Below are 20,905 nucleotides of genomic sequence, written 5' to 3' on the forward strand. Positions count from 1 at the left end.
CTCCATCCCAGCCAGGCTCCTCATTGTATGGGCTTCTCATTCCTGCCCTCCAGATCAACTCTTTCCACTCAGCCAGATCGGCTCCCTCCACACTGGCTCAACGATAGACAGACAAATGGATGGACGGAGAGAAGGATAGAGAGAAAACATACAGTTAAGCAAAAGGGTGACAAATGTTAGCAGTTTGGGGGAGGGAGATGAATAGCTAGAGCAGGAGGAAGGATGAGGAAGAAAGCAGATGAGATATTTTTGAGAGACATCCCACCAGGTTGAGCTCACCTCGTTTGGGTAGTTGCAGAGGATCAGAAACAATGAGCCAGAAAAATTCATCTCCAGCAGTTCCCTCTCCTCCAATGTCATTTCTGACCCAGCAGCCAGCTCTCCTGATGCCAGCTGACTTCCATAAATGCCTAAGGATGCTGAGATAGGCTGGGGAAGCGAGTGAGCCCTCCTGGGGTTTGTTGGCAGGGCTCTAGCAGACAGGGGAGTTTGGCAGCCAAAAGTGTCCAAGCAAACTGCTGTGCTCTGCCAGGCTGCAATGTGGAGGTGTAGCTCTGAGCTCTGCATGTAGACAGAGCACGAGGAGTAGGGAATGCGGCAGGTGCTGCTAGCTCTTAGTGTAGTTGTGGGTCAGTAGTCCAGACACAAGGCCGGCTGCTGCTTCAATAGATTGCACTGGAGTTGTGCTGTTTTACATCAGGTGGGGAATTGTCTCCATTGACCCTGATGTTGCTACAGCCAATACACACCATCTGGGCTCTGGCTCACAGTTCCTACACATATCATTTGCAAAGGAAACTTTCAAAATGTAGTCCAGGTGCAACCAGTACAGTGATGGGGGCACCTGAGCCTGTCAATAGTCTGCAGCAACAACCCAAAGACACACGACCGTCTTCCATTTGTCTCGGTGGGCTGTTCACTCTGAACCCTACTAATGGCAGCGTTTCTGTTTACCACAGTATATTCATCCTAATGGCCGCATCTACGCGTGCACTTTACTGTGGAGTAGACTAATCGGCTGCAAAGGAAAGTGTCACTATGTGCACATGCAAGGATATTAGGCTGCAGTAATCTAATTTAGGCTCATGTAAGATAGTACAGTTGGGGTCAATACCATCTTATGCCAGGGTAATTTATTGCAATTAAATGCAGGTGTAGACATTGAGCATGGGTGCAAACTGCATGCTGTCAGTCCAGCTAGCTGGAGGGCCAGACTCCCACCTGCCGCGCATAGCTCCACACTTTCAGTACCCTTGTGCCCCAGGCAGCACCTCTGCTCCCTAATGCCACCACCTGGAGCCCACCACCATTCCCCCTGCAGCCCAGACCTGCTCTGACCCAGCTCAAATTGCTGCTGTCCCAGGTGCACATGTAAACACTGCACCCAGGGGTAGTTTACTCCGGCTGAAACTGCTCTGGAGTTTCTTGTTTCGCATTAATTGCATTATGTAGACACACCCAATGTGGTATTTCCCAATCTGATCGTTTTCCCTCACACACTGGTTTATTCAATTCACAGTCACTTCTTTGTTGGAAATCATTTTAATGCATGACTTAAAAAATATATATTGCAAGATAATAAAAGGTGGGGGCCAGAATATCCTCTCACCATTGCCATTTGCACTGCACTCTTGGAATTTTGCACCCCTGCCACCTCAAGCATGCTAAAGACAAAAGAGATGTCCTGTATCATCCCATCTGGTGTAGCTAAAAGGGCATTATATAGATATTTTTCATATATGCTTTAACTGATCCACTTTCCTCTGGTGTTTCGGTGCTTCCCAGTGTTCCATATATTTGTCCCCACAACACCCTTCTAAGAAAGGCAGTATTATTGTCCCCATTATGCAGCTAGGTAAACCGAGGCACAGAGAGTACATGGAATGGCTTTTAAATATACACTGGGCTTAAAGATGAAGATAAGCATCTAACAGAATTTCCAGCTCTTATTGTCGGTGTTGAAATTTTTACTCAAAAAAATAAATAAATCAGATTTGGGGGATTTTTTTTTTTTTAAAATGGAAAGAAAACAGACATTTCCAAGACAATTCTCATTTTTCCTGAAAGAACTGCTCTTTCATGTAAAACAATAGCACCCCTTGGGAGTGAGAAAGGTTGACCAATATTCTTTTATTTTATTCTTCCCCATCCTTTTTTACCTGAGTTAGGCTCTCTCAAAGAACCTAACAGAGTTAGTTACCCAAATCCCAGTGAATTTTAATAGGACTGGGGTTCCTAACTCTGTTAGACCCCTCGAAGGAATCCAGCATTACATTTTAGGCCATTCTATTTGATTTCATGAGAAGCACTGCCATCCTTACACTTTAAGTATAGTACCTTACTCAGTAAAAAATGCATTTGACCTCATTCTCCTTTTGTGCCGTATAATTTCTGCACGATATGCTGTTACTCCTGATTTACAATGGAATGGGTGAAGGGAGAAATCAGTCCATTCACTCCATTGGATTTACACCAATTTCATCACAAGACCTCGAGGAGTAAGATATTACTCAACATGGCTGAGTGGCAAAATAAGAATACTACCAAGCAGTTCCACTTGTCTGAATGCAGGGGACGGGAGTATTTCAGGATGCATTTCTCTGTGCCTGGATGCCAACCCCCACTATCTAGCATCCGTGCCCCTTGCAGAGGACGTATCTGTTGGCCAGCTTCCTCATGGCTGTCTTTATCTCCTTGTTCCTCAGAGTGTAGATAATGGGATTGAGGAGGGGGAAGATGACAGTGTGGAAAACTGAGACCACCTTGTCAAGGGAGTAGGCACGGAAGGGGCGGGCGTAGATGTAAATGGAGGGACCAAACATGAAGACCACAATGGTGATATGTGAATAGCAGGTAGAGAGGGCTTTGTTGGCACTGTCACCAGCGCTTTTCTTGAGCATGGAGAGCAGGAAAGCATAGGAGACCAGCAGTGCCACAAAGCAGACAACCGAGATCAAGCCACTGCTGAAGATCATCACCAACTCTTCCGCAAAGGTCTCGGCACAAGTGATTTTGAGCACCTGAGTAATGTCACAGAAGAAGCTGTCCAGCTCATTGGGGCCACAAAAGGGTAGGCGGATGATCAGCACCACCTGGATGAGGGAGTGGATGAAACCTCCAGCCCAGGATGCCAGCACCAGGACAGTGCAGAGGTTTCTGTTCATCACGCTGGTGTAGTGAAGAGGCTTGCAGATGGCGGCATAGCGATCATAGGCCATGACAACGAGTAGGAACATTTCTGCTGCTCCCACAAAGTGCAGGAAGAAGAGCTGGGCAATGCAGCCCCCAAAGGAGATCACCTTCCTCTCGGAGAAGAAGTCCACTAACATCTTGGGAGCCGTGATGGATGAGTACCAGATGTCCAAGAAGGCCAAGTTGGCCAGCAGAAAGTACATGGGCGATGTCAGGTTGGGTTCACCCCGGATGGTGATAATGATCAGGACGTTTCCAGGCAGGACGATGACATAAAAAGTGAGGAAGATCACAAAGAGGAACAGCTGGACCTCACGACGCTGGGACAGACCCATCAGCACAAACTGTGTCACCCCTGTGCTGTTCTCCATGATCTCCGTGCATGCTCTGATGCAGCACACTTGGACAGGGACATTAGAGGAGAGATAGGTCAGGGAAGAAATGTTATGACATGAATGGGATAGGATGAGGATCATTTAGATGGGATGAGTCAAAATAGGATGGGAAGACATCAGTGGAAACAGACAAATTGGACAAGGTCATGAGGGTGGGATTGGGTTATTGAGATGAGGAAAATGTCATGGAGCATTTGAATAGATCGGGATCAATGGAATGGGATCAAGGGAAGGGGTTGGGATCAATGGCATGAACGGAGGTCATTAAGATGAGTTGGAATGGGGTCATTGGGATAGGATGGGGTTGGCAGGAAAAGATGGGGAAATATAGGAGGGGGAGGGAGATGGGAGGGGTGGAAAAAAGGAATAATAATTGTCTTTAGTAAAATAATACAAAGTAACTGATGCACTTGAAGTACCAAGGGTAGAGGAATGGATCATAAATTAATGTATTCATCTACCCATCTCATCTGTCCATCCCACCATTGTCTGCGGTGCTGATGCTTTATATCAGGACACTAGTACAGACAGGGATATATAGACTCAGAGAAGGAGATCTGCCCACATTACTGAAAGGGAAGTGAAGGAAAGAGACAGTCCATGCCTGAACAGAAAGGCATCTTATTTCCAGTTTAGCGTAAAACAAAAGGGAGCTCTCTGCCCATGCTCATCCTATAAGAGCTAAAGGAGCTGTATGTTTTCTTTGGGACAACCATCACACATCACCTGCCTGAGCCGAAGAGGCAGGGAAGCCAAGATGCTTTAGGGTATGTCTACAGACTCCCAATAGTGCTCCAAGGGATGCCTCAATAACCCAAACCAGACCTGCTCTGTATGGGCTGCCTTGCAAAATAGATATAATGCAGCCAGTTTAGGAAAGCACTGGGTCTCATGTTACCTCAGGAACAGGTGATGCACCTTAGCTACCCTGAAGCACAAAAATGAGACTTTTTCAGCACTAAAAACAACCACTTTTAGGAACACGGGGCTGGGTAGGACTTTTTGAGTCATCAAGCCTGGTCCCTGCTATCATAGGCACCACATGTACAGTCTCTTCTATATGCTGACCAAGCTTATTCTTAAAACTAGCTCCAGGGGATGGATAGACAGAAACAAGGAGATAGAAATTGTTACAAACATACGGAGACAACAGAGATAGACAGAGAGATGACACATGACTATGCTGGATCAGGCTGGAGTCAGACCTCAGCCCCCTCCCGGGACAGGGGAACATCCATCACTGACTGCAATAGGGTCAGGGTCCAATTTTGATCCCACTTTCCCAGGGTAAATGCAGTCATCCTCCAGATATAATAGGATCAGGGTTGGATTTTTTTTATTTCAGATTGCACGGGGTAAATCTGGAGTCACCTACTTACTGCATTTGCGTCAGGGTAACTGAGATCTGGGATTGCTCTTGGCTCCCTCATTCCTAAGGGCTTCAAAATTTTCCCCTGGTTGCCTTGGGTTAGGCAGATGGTTGAGGGTACAATAAGAGGCAGGAGGAAAGATGAGGGGAAGAAAATTAGCCAAAGAGGTGTGGGCAGTGTGACATGGAGAGAGCAGAAAGAGATTAAAATCTCCATCGCAGGGAAGCAGCCCTGACTGTACCTACTAGCTTGAGGGGAACCCGGTTTTCACCCCCTCCACCTAGCTCCAATCTGCCCTGGAGATAAATCACTGCTCTCATCCCTCTGCAACACCACATTTACTTACCTCCTGGCACCCTCCAGATCCCATCACTGCAGTTCTTGGGAGCTCATCTCCCATGCTCTGTTGCCAGTGCAAAATGTCCATCTTTACCTGGTTTCCACCTCACCCCGAAATGCCGAATCCCTCCCAGAAACCCGCCGTCATTGCAAGCTATGAATGCATGCACATTAGCACTTCTTTAGGATGCCTACTTTGCATAGGTCCTCAGCTGGGCTCTGCTGCAGACTTGGCTCAGGCTCCCTGCCACGAAACAGGGGAGACTGACTCACCTGACAGCAAGGAGTAGCACCATCAGTTCAGATGCTTATAAAGGGCCAGAAAAGGGCAACATTCATAACTGAAAATATAAGGCTAGAACCTTAAGTCCATACCGGCTCCTTAATCAGCTTTTCCCCACTCCTTATTCCAGGCCCGTATTTTACCCGCATCTTACTTAGCCCTTATTCAGGTATTATACTCTATTCTTTACTTGAATCTCACTTGGCCCTTACTCATACCCCTACAAGTCCTCTAACTTGAGCAAAACTTTCTTTCAAAATCTTAAAACTTTACACACATCTTACTCCATCCTTGCCCAAGTTAAGTTTCTCTTGAGCTGCACAGAAAAGTAGAAAATCACTGAAAAATAGGGCTGGAAGGGACCTCCAGAGGTCAGCTAGCCCAACCCCCTGCCTGAGGCAGGATTATCTGTATCCAAATCATCCCATTCAAGTTCTTGTCTAACCTAATCGTAAGACTGCCCTATTAACCCCGCCACGCATACAAATACAAGGCATATTGCCCAAAGCCACCAAAAGCACCCTAACCTGCCACAGGTAAAGCAGGGGGATGAGGACTGTCAGTGTCCCACCACTGCAAGAGTTGCCAAAATGCACTTGAGATCCAAGATATTGCAAAGGCCTATCTCAGTCCTTACTTTTGTTGCTTCCCTGTAGAGTTTACCCAGTCATTCTGAGGGCCTTGATCATGAGTTATGTTTTGTTCAGGCAAAACTGTTTTGGAGCTAAATCTTAAAGCCTTGACTTGGTCCTTACACAGAGAAGAAGCCCCTTGGTCCAAAGTCTGAAGCCCTGCCTCACCCCAGTACTCAGCCCTCACTCTGAGAAGCTTCTTTCAGAGCCTTGTCTTAGTATCTACTCGGAAAGGGCTGGATCAGACTTCCCACACAGTGGATTTCCAGATATCCTCAGCTACCTACCCACTGCAATGGGGAGAAACCGGCACCTTCACTCCAAGTCCTGCATTATCACAACCCCAGAAGATATCATCTCTCTGGGTCCAGGGCTACAGACTCCATGGCTGCCACTGGACTTTCTGGAGCAGGCTGGGTGTTGGGGGACCTCAGGGAACACGCAGCTAGGAGGCAGGTTGCAAAGGGAATTATTACAAGTGAACGTTGGTTTCCTCCACAGGGAGAGCAGAGCTAGGAAAAAGTTTGAGGTTGATCCCTGGGGACTGGAAGAAACAAAAGCAGAAAGCAAGTCTCCTACAATGGAGTTCTGCCTGTATTAGTTGTGGAATGATCTGTACATCCATATGTGTATTTAAAAGAGAATTGCATGCATATTTCTATGTATATCTGTATGGGGGGTGGCGAGTATATGTGGCACTGGAAGGTATGTGTTTAAACACTGCTGGTTTTTGGTGGCCATATGTGTTAACTCATTGTGTGCTTCAACGTGTGTTAGCCTGAACGTATGACAAGGGCTTTTGTGATGATCTGTCTATGTTTGTGTGCTCTAATGAGTGTGACACTTTCATGCTAGCTTGTGGAATTGCAAGGTCTATTTTTGTTTTTCTGTCTAAGGATGGTTGTGTGCTTCTGTCTGTGACTTAGTTGGCATGTGAATTTTTCACATTTTTAAAAAATGACTTTGTGTTCTCTTTTCACATGCCTGTGCATTCATATGTGCTTGTACTTGCTACCCCCTGCTGAAGGGAACGATTCCTCTATGTGTGTGTGTGTGTGTGTGTGTGTGTGTGTGTGTCTGTGCTGCCTCCTTCTGTGTACATGGTGCATATCAGCACACATGCTGACCCCTGCTGGAGGCAAGGTTGCCAACCCCCCCCGAAAAATGTGGGTACTCATAATTTACAAGCTTTTTACTGACTGCCAAACTCAAGTTTTTACTGATATATGTTTTATATAATGTAAATGTAACTTTCCTGCAAGGCCCTGCTGCCAGGCCTCAGGTAGAAGGGCTGTGGTCAAATTTGGAGTATAACATCCACCATAGTAAAAAAGCAAAAAAGTTGGATTATCAGTAAAAAGTTAGCACCCCTAAATTCAAACGTGTAACCTCAAAAAGCCCCTTCTTGGTAACTACCTATTGCTGGAGATGCCTAGAACTCCTCAGTACCAACAGCTGTATGCTCCGTGCATGCCGATAGCTGCCATAGTCAGAGCAGCTGAGGGCTTAAGGCAAGATCCAAAAAAAAGGAGCTGCTTAAACCCCCAGTGGTTCCAACAGGGGTTTAGGTGCATAAATAGGTAGTAGGTGTTAGGCCCCCTAATACGTGAGAGTGCCTGACTTGACTACAGTGGGATGCAAATCCACCAGCTTTGAGAAACGTTATCTGATATAGGAGACATGCTCAGAGCATGCCTGCATACGGGGGTGTCGGAGCCCTGGGTTAAAGTCCTGATGGTGCTCAAAAATTGATATCCCACTTCCCAGGAGAGTGCCCTAACCACCAACCACTGGGCTAGGGTCAGCCTCCACTCATCCCACTGAAGCTGATCCACATTCTGACTCTATGAATGAGAAACCTGACTGTAAGTTAGTGGTTGGGGCACTCAGGTAGGGAAGCTAAGTCCTGGACTCTGGTTTCTGCTCCCCATACTCTTTATATAGAGAAGAAGAATCCAGCACCCCCCGAGTCAGCTGAGTGCCCTAAGCAGAAGAGTACAGAGCTGCGCTCTTTCTGGCCCCATGCATTTTGCATTCTTTTCTACACAATGACAAAAATTCAAGAGGGAGGGTGGACATTCAAGGAAGGGGGACATGTTCTCCACCCTCCCTTCTCCCCCCCGCCCCACTATAGATGAAGGCAAAAATCCCCACAGGCCATACCAATCTGATCATGGGAGAAAAATCCATTGTGAACTCAAATATGGTGATTGGTCTGATCCTGAGCAGAGGGGAAAGACCCTCTAGCCAGGAACCTGTGGGTTTTAGTCCCCTCAAGAGCACTGGCAAACCCATCAAAATCCCCAGTCTTGCCTGGAGACAACAACCAAAGCTTCTGAGGAAAAGGGGAAAAAAGCCAAACAAACCCTGAAATGTGTAGCAAAAATTCCTTCCCAGCAAGATGTGGCAACCAGCAAAGCCCGGAAGCATGGGAAATACTCATAGGATAGCACAGGCATAGCTATTCCTAGATCATCCCTGACCAACCTTATCCAAACTCTTCCTCAACACCCCCAAGGTTGGAGAGTCCACAACTTTTCTCAGCAGTCTACTTCACTGGCTCACTGTTCTGACAGTCAGGAAGGTTTTCCTGATATCCAAACTAAACCTACTTTGCTGCAACTTCAAGCCACTGGTCCACATCCTGCTTTCTGCTGCAAAAGAGAAAAGCTGTTTTCTCTCTTCTTCATAGCAGCCCTTCAGATGTCATAGATTTCATAAACATTAGGGCTGGAAGGGATCTCGCAAGATCTTCGAGTCCAGCCCCCTGCCCAAGAGGCAGGAAGTCAGCTAGGGTCAAAGGATCCCAGCAAGATAAGCATCCAAGTGTACCTTAAAGGTGTCCAGAGCAGGTGCTTGCACCACTTCTGAGGGGAGTCTATTCCAGGCTCTGGGGACTTGGATGGTAAAGAAGTTTTTCCTTATGTCCAGCCTAAAACGGTATTTCAGGAGTTTGTGGCCATTGGCTCTCATCTTCCCTTGGGGTGTTCTGGTGAACAGATGTTCTCCCAGTTCCTGACGCACACCCCTTCTATATTTATAGGCTGCCACCAAGTCACCCCCGAGCCTTCACTTCTCCAGGCTGAAGAGTCCCATACCTCTCAGCCTCTCCTCATAAGGCCTGTTCTTTTGACCTCTGATCATGCGTGTGGCTCTCCTCTGGACTCTCTCAAGCTTCTCCATGTCTTTTCTAATGTGTGGAGCCCAGAATTGGACGCAGTACTCCAGCCGTGGCCTCATCAAGGCCAACTAAAGCGGGAGGATGACTTCTTGGGTCTTGCTTGAGATGCTAGATGCAAGCCAGAGTTTTATTTGCTTTGCTGGCTGCAGCATCGCATCGGTGGCTCAAGTTCATCTTGTGGTCAATCATGACCTCCAAGCCTCTTTCAGTCACAGTGCTAGTAAGTGTAGCACTGCTGAGCCTGTAAGTATGATGTGGGTTCGTTCTCTCAAGGTGGAGCACCTTGCATTTCTCGGTGTTGAATGTCATCAGGTTTTGATCCACCCACCTTTTGAGTCTGTCCAGGTTGGCCTGAATCACCAGCCTATTCTCTAGTGTGACCACACTTCCCCGTAGTTTGGTGTCATCTTTGAACTTAGCTAGTCTGCTTCTGACACCCAAACACAGATAATTTATGAATATATTAAAGAGTACTGGTCCGAGTACTGAACCCTGGGGGATGCCACTGGTCACCGTGCACCATGTTGACTCGGTTCCATTGACTATCGCTCTCTGGGTCTGACCACAGAGCCAGTTCCCCAGCCATCGGACTGTAAGATTGTTGAGGCCACAATTCCCCAATTTTACCGATGACATCATGGGAGACCAAGTCAAAGGCTTTTTAGAAATCCATATATATGACAGCAACCTCTTCTCCCTTGTCCAGGATGCGTTGGACTGCCCTTGCCCTTGCCTTGTGAAAACCCCTTTTTGTATTTTAGGGCTTGCCATAGGAACCATCCCGTGTGGACCGTTTTGGTCCACTGTGCTCATGGTTCTCCTTTATTTTATTTTCTAGGTTCAACTTCTCTAGTCAAGTCCCAATATCCCATTCCTGATGGCCAGGACCAAGCTGGGGGTAAGTCGTCCGACTCCTCTGAGCCACCTCGGTGGGTTTGCAGCCAGCTGGCTGCCTTCCACCATTCGCCCCTCCTGGGGCTTCCAGACCTCACTTCCGGTCCTTTGTTCACTATGGGTCAGTCTCCTTTTAATTCCAGCTTGGGATTCTGGCCCTTTAAGTGCCAGTGACATGTGCTTATGAAGCGCGACCAACCCAGAACTGGTGTTTCCGTGGCAATCGTCTTTTCCCCTGGTGCCGCTTTTCATTGCTGCTCTGCCGACTCCACAGGTCAGGTCCTTCTTTCTTGTCTTCTGCCCCGTCACAAGGTCCTAGCACTTTGTCCTGCGCTATTGTGAAGGAGGTATGAGCAATTGTCCCACAATATCATCACAGGAAAAACAGGTTGCTTGGCCCTTGCCATATCCCACAATGCAGTGCTTTGGTCCCAATCCCACAGCCTCTTCAACTCAGCGCAGCTGTACTGGTCCTTACCGCAGAACTCTACTGCCCAGAGGTGTCAGGTCCCAGTGGCCACCCCTATGTTTTGCCCCGCATGGCAATACCTATGTATTGCCCTGCCCGGTGATTTACCAGCTATTTCATGCTCACCACCTCCCCGGGAGCACTGGATCCTGTATCCATTGACCCAACCTCAAGCACCACCAACCTCCATGTACCTCCATCCACTTAACCATGGTGTACGTGGAAACCCGTGCTGTTTGGGGGAGTGAAGAGGATTTCAATCTGACTGTGGTGAAACACCTACAGGCTTTTCAGACCAGAGAGCCCATGCAGACAGACTCTCAATCCATCCTGCCACGCCACATGGACTTGTTGGCCATCCTGCTGAGACACACAGACTCTCTGGCCATCTGCCCAACCTGTGTGGACTCTGAAATGAACCTGGGTTTGGACAACGAGGGCCTGGAGTTTTGTACATGGGCACAGCATTTGCAGATAGAGACATATTACCTATCCTGGATGCCCAGGGGAGGTCATTGGCTTTCTGAGTGTAGTGCAAGCCAGGTTTACAACTTTGTAACTTCACAAAGAAGTCCTGAATAGTGTTGCTATCAACACTACCTGGCAAGAAGATCATGCACAGTTAATTAACAGAACTTTTAATGACTCCTTTTGGGACTAAGTGGGACCTGCTTGATTCCCAGACCATCACCCTCCGACTAAGGCCAGAGGTAATGGCATACCAGAAGCTTAGGAAATTATATTAAAGGATAGTTCCTGGCATTGTCCCTTTGTTGAAAGCAAGTCTATTCCCCTGTCTGTATAGAGCTCAGGGGGCTGCTGCAAGGTACGTTTTTTTTTTCAATATATCTCTGAGCATTTGGAAGGGCTGACAGCTAAAATCACATGCATGGGAGGAAGCATTACTCCTCACAACTGCAAAGGCAGTAAGTATAATCCTCAATGAATAGGTGGAAGAAGGGGTGCAGAGATTTGCCTAAGAGTGGACTCTTTGTAAAATGAAGTTTATTTTCTAATGGATTAGGTTCCACACCCTTTTTAGATCCAGGAGTTCTGATTCTCTCTTAAAACCACTAGATTTCCTCCAGTCCCATTGAAGCACAGGGAGTAGAGCCCAAGAATGCTAATCCCTATCCCTGCTATATCATGCTTCCTGCTCAGCCCTAGGGAAGAATGCCTGGAGGTCTGATGCTTTGTCTCCCTTCACTACTCACTTCTATATGGGATGAGCCATACAAGCTAGTAGGGTTCTCTGGCTCCCTTGAAAACAGTAAACTTCAACTGGATTTGTAAGTAATTAACATTTTTTGCATGAAAAAAATTCTATTAAAAAACGTGGTTTCATCAACAATTGATATCTGCTGGGAAAAGGATTTTTGTTTTCTTCTCCGATTTCTCGCCAGCCACCATTAATTTATTTTTGATTGTCCAGTCTGGAGAATCAAAATGCAACAGGTTGCTCAGAAGTGAATTTTACATTTTTTTTTTCTTAGCCTGTTTTGAAAAGTTCATGTAAATGACACTTTGTACTGGAACTGCCAGCCCCAAATTGGATTTTTCATATTGAAAAGTGTTATGTAAAAATATAGGGCTGAAATGGGACAAGCAAAAGTCTTGGCGTTTTCATTCTGACTTCTGGCAATTTTGTTTTGTTTTGTCAAAATGTTCAATGGTTTATTCTCTTTTGGAATGGCAAATTATGTTGCTTCCTTGGGTCTGAATGATTAGCCAGTGCTTAAGGTCCCACAAGGCTGTCACAGTTAGGACGAGAAATCGGTGAGATGGGTATATTCTCTGGGGTATTCTTGCTCGCTTACAATGAAATATTCCATAGTCCTGTTTCCCTGCATATACCATAGACAACAGCAAGTGGCTCTGTTGCTCAAAAGCCATGTGCCCTTCTCCAGCAAGCTCTGACCCTCAGAAATGCTGTCTCTCTGCTCCCTCTCAGAGTCACACCCATGACTCTTTCTGCGGGGTGTGAAAACTCTACTTTACAACTCTACCCATAAAGCACACAGCTTGGTACTGCTATCCTTTCTTCCATGTGGCTGAGCTCTGATCTGTCATGCAGCCTAATATTTGGGTCCATGTCCCTCCACTGATTGCAGCTGTTCTTACTGTATCGAGGGGTTTCATTGCTACCTCTGTAAAGTCTGAAGGAGAAGTCTTGCTCCTTTGGATGGCTCTTGGTAGCACCTCCAGCATAATGATAATTTTGAAATGTCCAAAATTGTTAGCACTGGGATTCACCTGGCATCTGCTGTTCAGACCCCAAGAGAAATGATCAGAGACCAAGGAAAGGAGGCATCAGTGTCTAGAGACATGAAAAGACTGAGGGCCATATCCCATTGCACCAACTAGGCACGTAAGTCTACTTTACCACCTGAGTGTGACTCTATTCCACCCTGCTTTAGTTCCTGAAAAATAGTTAATGTGTTGAATTTTGTGCATCACTGTAGTCATACTCTTTAAGACCATCCCAGCTACAACATCACTCTCAACTAAGTCACAAAAGCAGCAAGGAAGATAATGTTTCCCTCACCTTTTGTGTTAATAGTTTTTGAGGGATCATGCAGAGTAGAACAGGATCATACTTTGGTGCTTAAATGGATGTAGAGATGCACAAATCTAGACCTCTTGGTTCAGAGATTATACTTTTTATTAGACCAACTGAGAAATGGCAAAAAATATATATATTTTCCTGCAAGCTTTTGGGCTCACACACCCTTCCAATGGCTATGCGTACAGGGTGCACAGGGGTGCACGTGCATCCCCTGACTGACTACACTTGCCACCTAGGTGATGGGAAGGAGGGGAGGTGGGAGTGCTGATGCCCCCCTGCAAGCGCCGGCCAGGAAGTGGAGTGCCGTTGTGCTCCCAAAAGCAGCTGCAATCACTCTCAGAAGTGGCTTCAGCAATCGGCTGTCTTGAAGAACACCCCCCCCCCCCCGGTCAGCAAAATCAGCTGAGGGGGGATTGCCCCCTCCCCAGTCACTGACTGGTTGCTGGGGGTGAGGGGGCATGTGCCCCACCCTGACTTAGGTGGCACCCGTTGTCCATGTACCCTTCATCAGGCTCAGGGAAAATTAAAGATGGTAAGAAGTCCCCATAAGTAGAAAATAAACTTCATTTTTTCATAGAGGAAGCTGAAGATGATACTCTGTCCCTCTGGGTCCATGAGAGTGTCTTTGTAAGTCTCTCTTTGCTGTGCAGATCAGGCACGATTCCTTCCTGGGTGGTTTCAGATGGCAAGCTGGGAGGTATAGAAATCTTTCTTGTTGTTCAGCAATGAAGTTTAAAATCCAAAATTGGCTAAAATTCAGCATCTTCCATGTTTCAGGGATGTATTTGGTAGCTGTGTTGGTCTGAGACAAAAAGAAATGCAAAAACCTACAACTTTTTTTTCAGAGAATAAATGGATATAGGCATCTAAAAGATGGGACAGAATGAGCCCCTGAGTTTCTTGGAAGATCTGTCAGATAAATGAAGCATAGAAAATAAGGGACTTGAAAGATCATCTAGCCCAGCCCCACGGCAGGATCAACTGTTTTCAAACTATACCTTGATGCGTCTCGAACCTCCAATCCTATGTATTCCATAGATTTCATAGACATCAGGGCTGGAAGGGACCTCGGAAGATCATTGAGTCCAGCCCCCTGCCCCAGGGGCAGGAAGTCAGCTAGGGTCGAAGGATCCCAGCACGATAAGCATCCAAATGTTTCTTAGAAGAGTCCAGACTAGGTGCTTGCACCACCTCCGGCGGCAGTCCATCCAGGCCTTGGGGGCTCGGACAGTAAAGAAGTTCTTCCTTATGTCCAGCCTGAAACGGTCTTGAAACTATTCCACACCTTTTCTAGGTAATATATTCCACTATTTACTCATCCCTACAGGGTGTGGCTACACATGCTATTAGCATGGAGCAATAAACTCTGGTGCATATTGTGCCAGTGTTTATAGCTCTCAGGGGCCGTGTTTGAGCCTGCACACAGGACCGCAGCATGTTGAGCCAGGTCAGAGCAGCCCCGGCTGGCAGAGGGTCTGGAGGGGTCAGCCTGCCAGCCTGGGACTGATCTGACCCAGCTCAAGGTTTTGTGGAAAGGCTGGCTGGGGCATGAGGATGCTCCAGTGTGGGTTTAGCCAGCAGGCAGCCCCCGCACTAAAGCACCCTTGTGCCCCAGGCAGCCCCATCAGCATCTCCATGTGCAAAGCAGTGCACTAAACAACTCCACCATAGGATAGTACTTGTATTTACAAGTACTAACCTGCAGCGGAGTTAAGCAGTTTCCTGAGACCTAACAGAGCTGCATGTGTAGACACTGAATTTACTGCAGAGCTAAATAAGCAGCTATGCAGTAAAGGTCTCATGTAGATGTGCCCATGGTTAGAAAGATTTTCCCAATGAGTTTCACTGCTTCACTCAATAGAGTACAGAGCAGCTAGAATGCACCTGACACTTCAGCTTATGAATTCCTTTTCTAATATTGTATTATTTTAAGGGAGAATTAGGTGTGTATCTGCAGGGGAAGGTGCTGCCACCATTCACTTTTCCTTGCAAAGTATTTTCAACCCAAGCGCTGAAATCTTGTGGTCACACATGAAAAGTCGAACATGCAATGACCACGCTAGAAATAAAATTCAACTAGCTAGAACTAAATTTTAAAAAGTCTATTGATCAAACAAGTATAGCGTTTGATCAAGTATCGTGTAGAATAGCATTTCCCAAAATCTGGGGCTTGCCATTTGGAGCATAAAGGATTTGTTGTCCAGAATCTCAGCCTTCCTGTTACAAAATAACTAACTTTCTAGCTGATTTGGTAATAAAGAAAATGTTTGTAACCAGTGCAGATTTCCATCTAAGCATGCAAAGAGCTTGAAACAATACTCCGCTGATTTCAGTTGGGCCAAATTTGGCCCATGTGATATTTTCAGGGAGAGCACTGTTAGCTATTTCACTGCTTATCGAAAATTGAGGAAGAAGGAAAATCAAATTATGCATGTGCCCAAATCTCTCTCCTAATGCCTTGCATAACATGCCAACAGGAAAGGAGGCACAGGTCTATAACAACATACAGAAGTGCTGGAAAGGGGGCAGCAAATGCAAGAGTGGATCCAGGGGGTGCAGTGGTGTGGAAACACCTCCTTTTGGATCCTGTCTGAGGCAGCAGCAGGGATTTTTTAAGTCCGCAAATCAGGTAACCATCCCAATAGGTTGGGTAGCTACAAAGCTTTGTGTGTGCCTACCTGAGATGCAGCACTGAAAGTGTAGCTGTGCAAAAACAGAAGCGGGGCTCCCGTGCTTTAACAGAATAACCTAATGGCTACAGCACTCAACCAGGACAAAGGCACCCGACACCCTAATGCAGTCTTTATCCAGGTGGGTTTTGAATCTACTTTTCTCTCCTCTACTTCATAGCACACTATTCTGACCACCATGTGAGCTGGATCGAGTTATATACTGTTGCTCAAAGGAGTTGGAGACCTAGCTTTCATTACATGACTGGCAATTGCAACTCCGAATTCCCTAGTGGTTTGGAGAATTCCACACTGTGTGTTTCAAGCTTTGTCCCTTTACAAAGACATCTATGAAGAGCTTAGTTTTTAGAAGATGGTGAGACCTTGCTCGTTGAAAACACACCTCCCACTCTTTTGTATGCTGCAGTCCTGTGAAATCTGAGGTCGCAGAGAGCTGGATTTGAAGTGCATTTAAAATACAGGCTGCTTGCTCATTGCCAGCAGATAATGTGGAAGGGTATCCTTCAGAGCTGGAGGTTGTGGGGTTCATTCCTCTTGGTGGTTGTACATCACAATGCTATCCTATCTCCTTGTGCAGGCAGAGATGGATCAGGACAACCACACATCACCAGTGACTGAATTTCTCCTGCTTGGTCTCTCCCAAAGTCGCCAGATCCAGCTCTTCCTCTTCAGCCTCTTTCTGACTGTCTATGCCACCACATGGCTGGGGAACCTCATTATCATCAGCACGGTGATCTCTGATCCCTGTCTCCATACACCCATGTACTTTCTGCTGGCCAACCTCAGTGTAATCGATGTCAGCTTCTCCTCTGTCACGGTCCCAAAGCTGCTGGATCACCTCCTCCTGGGGGGCAGGACCATCTCCTTCAATGGATGCATGGCCCAGATGTTCTTCTTCCACTTGAGTGGTGGTGCTGAGGTCTTCTTCCTCATAGTCATGGCCTTTGACCGCTATTTGGCCATCTACAAACCCTTGCACTACTTGACCATCATGAACTGGGATGTGTGTATTGGGCTGGTGGCTGGGGCCTGGCTAGGTGGTTTTGCCCATTCCTTCGTCCAGGTTGCCCTCATGATACGTCTCCCCTTCTGTGGGCCCAACGTGTTGGACAACTTCTTCTGTGATGTTCCCCAGGTCCTGAAGTTGGCCTGCACTGATACTTCTGTTGAGGAATGGCTGATGCTATCCAATGGTGGCCTGGTGGCCACCGTGTGCTTTGGTGTGCTGCTGTTGTCCTATACTGTCATCTTGGTGATGCTGAGGACGCGTGTGAGAGAGGGCCGCCAAAAGGCCTACAACACTTGCTTGGCCCAGATCACTGTGGTCTGCCTCATATTTGGACCCTGCATCTTCATCTATGCCCGGCCCTTCCAGAACTTTGCAGCAGACAAAGCAGTCGCTGTCCTCTACATAGTTATTACCCCTATGCTGAACCCCATGATCTACACTCTGAGGAACACCGAGATGAAAGGTGCCATCAAGAGGGTGTTCAGCAGAGTCCTGGTGTCATGGAAAGGAGTGAACATGTAAACAAAGGAAGGAGTGGGAAGAAAAGCCATCCTGGTTGGGTGTCTTTTTTGGAGGTCAGTGGAAATGGTTTGATTCAGGCATGGCTGATGAATTCAGACTGGTGGGCTGGTGGAGATCCCACAGGGCTGGGAGAGGTGGGGGTTTGCAGTCACCCAGCAGCGGGGTCAGGGGTTTGCAGCTGGCTGGAAGCAGGGGCGCTTCCTGGCTGGAAGCAGGGGTTCAACAGCCGTGCCTCGTTTGATTTGAAGTCAATGGACATTATTCATCCAAGGCAACGGGAGTCCCTGTCTTAACTCCACTGTCTGAAGAGAGTAATATTGTGGATAAGGTGTCAGCCTATCATCCACCACACCTACTTCACGTTGGCCTCAAGCTCCCTGTATGGCCAGAAGCCAGGGGCAGATCCAGTGGGGGGGCAGGGATGCCGTTGCACCCTCCTTTGTCTGTGCTACATGTGAGCTCTCAACACGGGGGCCAGCCAGAGCCCCTGCTTTCACGGGGCTCCAATGTCCAGTGGGTGAGAGCTGCCATAGCCACTCACCCTCTCCTTTCCCCTGCTGCTGAATTCAGCACTGGCAGGTTTGGGGATTTGGTGGGGATCAAAGGGACCAAAGAAGACTGAAATTATTTTTAGCAGGAATTATTCCGTGTCTTCAGTGTTTCCAGTCCTGAAAAGGGAAAGACTAGCCTTCTCATTCTGTTCTTGGCCTAGGAGCCAAGGGCTACCCAGGCCTACTAGAGACTCTCCATGTCCCCTTGGATAAGTCATTTGGTTTCCACATTGGGAAAATAAGGAAAGAAATCTCTCTCCCTCTCACCCGGAGGGTGTCAGGGACTGAGGAATTAGCAGCTAACCTCAACTGGACAACACATTGTGCCAAGTTCTTACCATTGGATCCCGCTCCTATCACAGCAACTGGACAGAACCCAGTTTCCCAGCCTGCCTGCTCTTTGAATATTATGTGGCATGGAAAAATGAAAAACAGGGGTAGGAGAGTCAGTCCAGACACAGGTGACTTGAGAATGATTTGTTTTGTTGCATACGAGAGGGAATCATCCCATCAAGTTCTCTGCCTCCTTGTCTCCCCAATAGCCCAGACCTGAGAGGGGCTGTGGGGCAAATACTCAGCCCCATTCCCCCCCACATTGCCTCTGTTCTCTAGTTACAGCTACTCTGTTGCCTGTCTGGATGGCTTTTAATATGATGGAAGACATTCGGATGGGTGGAGTGGGCCTGTCAATCTGAACAGAATATTAAAAAATAATTGACATTTTCAAACAGAGTATTTTAATTTTTGAGAAAATATTTCTTATCAGAAGTTCATTCCAACAAAAACCTTATAAATTATTCCCAAGTCATAGATGGGGAAACTAAGGCATACAGTGATTAAACCAGCCCTCTTCCCCACCCACTAGTCCACACTCCACTCCCATAAGTAGGGATGTAACTCAGGAGTTCTGGTTTCTACTTTCTTCCCTCAGCTCAAAGGACTACGGTAGAGTATGGAGCAACTTGGTCTCAGAATACCAATTTCTTGGGCTCTAATTCTTCATGACACTTGAAGAACTCTGCTCTATTACACTCTAATTGAATTCTCCTGGGAGAATTGACTGTCAGGGCCCCAGCTCTTAGAGGGGAACAGGGTCTAGAGCAGCGATTTTCGGTGAGGGCACTACGGCACACACAGGTGCCATAAGATCCTTGTAAGGGTGTAGCAGGGAGTAAGGAGGTAAGTGCTCACCCCTGCCTCCATCCTCTTGCCCAGGCCCTGTGCTAGGAGGTGAGCACTGTAATGAATACGTTTTTGTAATGGGGTGCCACTAAATTCAGAAAATAACAGCAGGGTGCCTTGAGTCTAAAATGCTTTAAAGCCACTGGTCTGGAGCAGCAGTTGGCAACATTTTCCAGTTCAAGTCGGGCAGGCAGTTTGGCCTGGCACCTGCCACTGCTTCTCCCTATTCTACTTGTAGCAGTGAAAGTCCAGGGTTCAAATCTACATTCACAAGAAAACACGTGACAATATTCAGACTAAAAACGCAGGGCCTAAGGAACTCAGATAAAGACGTGGTGCATGTTGTTGATGCAGGGACGGCATTTAAATTACTCTTGGGCGCTGCTAACATGACCACCCAAGGCACTATTGGACTGGGAGAGACTCAACATGTGGCAGTCTTGAGACCATCGTGAGCAGATTCTAAGTGATGGAGAACGTGCTGGTGGTGTCCTGTTCAACAGAAGCAGGGGTTGTCAGCTGCTTCAGCCAAAGGAAAAGAGAAAGGGGCAGAGAGAAGGCTCTTCCTATAACCCTGAAGTACTTCCAGCTGGGGCCCGAGGCTTAGGTTGATTACAGAATGAGAGAAGAATGACAGTCTGATAGCACTGTGATGGGAACACTACACTTCAGCGCCAGGCAGGCCCTGGACCTATAGGCTAGGGACAGAAGTTACACATATACCAGTTTAAATGATCAGAAGCTGGTTTAAACGTACACCAGAACAAAATTTCAGCGCACATAAACCAGTTTGAAAAGGGCTGAAACTGGTTTAAGATAAACCTGGTTGAATGCAGTATCAGAACGAACTGCCGGAGGTCAAACCGGTTTATGGAACTTCTGTTCCAGACCCCTTCCTGGTTTAAGTTAAACCAGAGTCCCCCAGCATCCCAGCATGCTTTTCAGCCCTGGGCTGGGATAGGCTGGGCTGGGCTGTCTGCTCCAGAGAGCAAGGCTGGGCCCACCCCTCTCCTCCCTACCTGGAGCACTTTCACTGCTCTGGCTGGCTGAGAAGGGGGTGGCAGACTGCAGCTGGGGTCTGCCTGGCAGGGGCCAGGCTTCTGCTGCCTCCCCTCACACCCACCCTCACTACTCAAGCAGGGTTCCCCCCTCTCTCTACCCCCTCCCATGGCATGAACCCCAGCAGGATGAAACCCAGCCGGCATCTGGCCACGCACCCGCATGCTAGCTAATCCTGAGAGGTGCCTATGTGTGCGTGTGTCCAATTTCACTGAAATGGAGGCAGACAGAACAGTGTCCACTTAGGGCTTTCTGGAACTAATCAGCAGGTCACCTGGCAATGTCTGTCAGCCAGCCAGGGATGCAGCTCTCCCTCCCTTCTTCCTGAGCAAGAAGCCAGGGGCTTGTAAAGGCCTTGCAAATGCCTGCACCATGAAGTTAAGAAGAGCTTAGACTAACCAGAGAGAAGCTTTAGTTTTCTTTTGTAGTCAACATGCAGTGCTTGATGGGCTGATAAGCTTCCTGCTGGCTTGCTTCAAAGCCATTAGAGTGCAGGCTTCCTCCCCCCACAATCCCTTATATCAAATGAAGTTTCATTATGCAGCAATTAATGCTGGTGATGGCTTCTATG

The 20,905-nt window shown here is 47.4% G+C and overlaps 3 protein-coding genes across 3 annotated transcripts in view; 1 reads left to right on the forward strand and 2 right to left on the reverse strand.

The window, feature by feature from the left end:
• Positions 1-323, reverse strand: part of LOC102371442 (olfactory receptor 4D5-like) — a 2,936-nt gene extending 2,613 nt beyond the window's left edge. Inside the window, exon 1 of the mRNA XM_006037711.1 lies at positions 280-323. The gene's annotated coding sequence lies outside the window, so the exon portion shown is untranslated. The remainder of the gene's footprint in view (positions 1-279) is intronic.
• Positions 324-2,627: 2,304 nt separating this feature from the next.
• Positions 2,628-3,629, reverse strand: LOC102371702 (olfactory receptor 4M1-like). The gene has a single exon (XM_006037712.1). It carries the CDS (start codon positions 3,561-3,563, stop codon positions 2,628-2,630), a length of 936 nt encoding a protein of 311 aa, XP_006037774.1. The 5' UTR covers positions 3,564-3,629.
• A 12,965-nt stretch (positions 3,630-16,594) lies between these two features.
• On the forward strand, positions 16,595-20,684 carry LOC102371947 (olfactory receptor 4D1-like). The gene is made up of 2 exons (XM_006037713.2): positions 16,595-17,509; positions 20,601-20,684. The coding sequence occupies exons 1-2, from the start codon at positions 16,595-16,597 to the stop codon at positions 20,682-20,684; spliced, it is 999 nt and encodes a 332-aa protein (XP_006037775.2).
• The last annotated feature ends 221 nt before the right edge of the window (positions 20,685-20,905 follow it).

Source organism: Alligator sinensis, unplaced genomic scaffold (genome assembly GCF_000455745.1).
Source record: "Alligator sinensis unplaced genomic scaffold, ASM45574v1 scaffold1300_1, whole genome shotgun sequence".
NCBI lineage: Eukaryota > Metazoa > Chordata > Crocodylia > Alligatoridae > Alligator > Alligator sinensis.

Coding starts and splice junctions, on each gene's coding strand:
- LOC102371947 (XM_006037713.2), top strand. CDS start 16,595: ATGGATCAGGACAACCACACATCACCAGTGACTGAATTTCTCCTGCTT. Junction 17,510..20,600: donor TCAAGAGGGTGTTCAGCAGA/GTCCTGGTGTCA, acceptor GGAACTAATCAG/CAGGTCACCTGGCAATGTCT.
- LOC102371702 (XM_006037712.1), bottom strand. CDS start 3,563: ATGGAGAACAGCACAGGGGTGACACAGTTTGTGCTGATGGGTCTGTCC.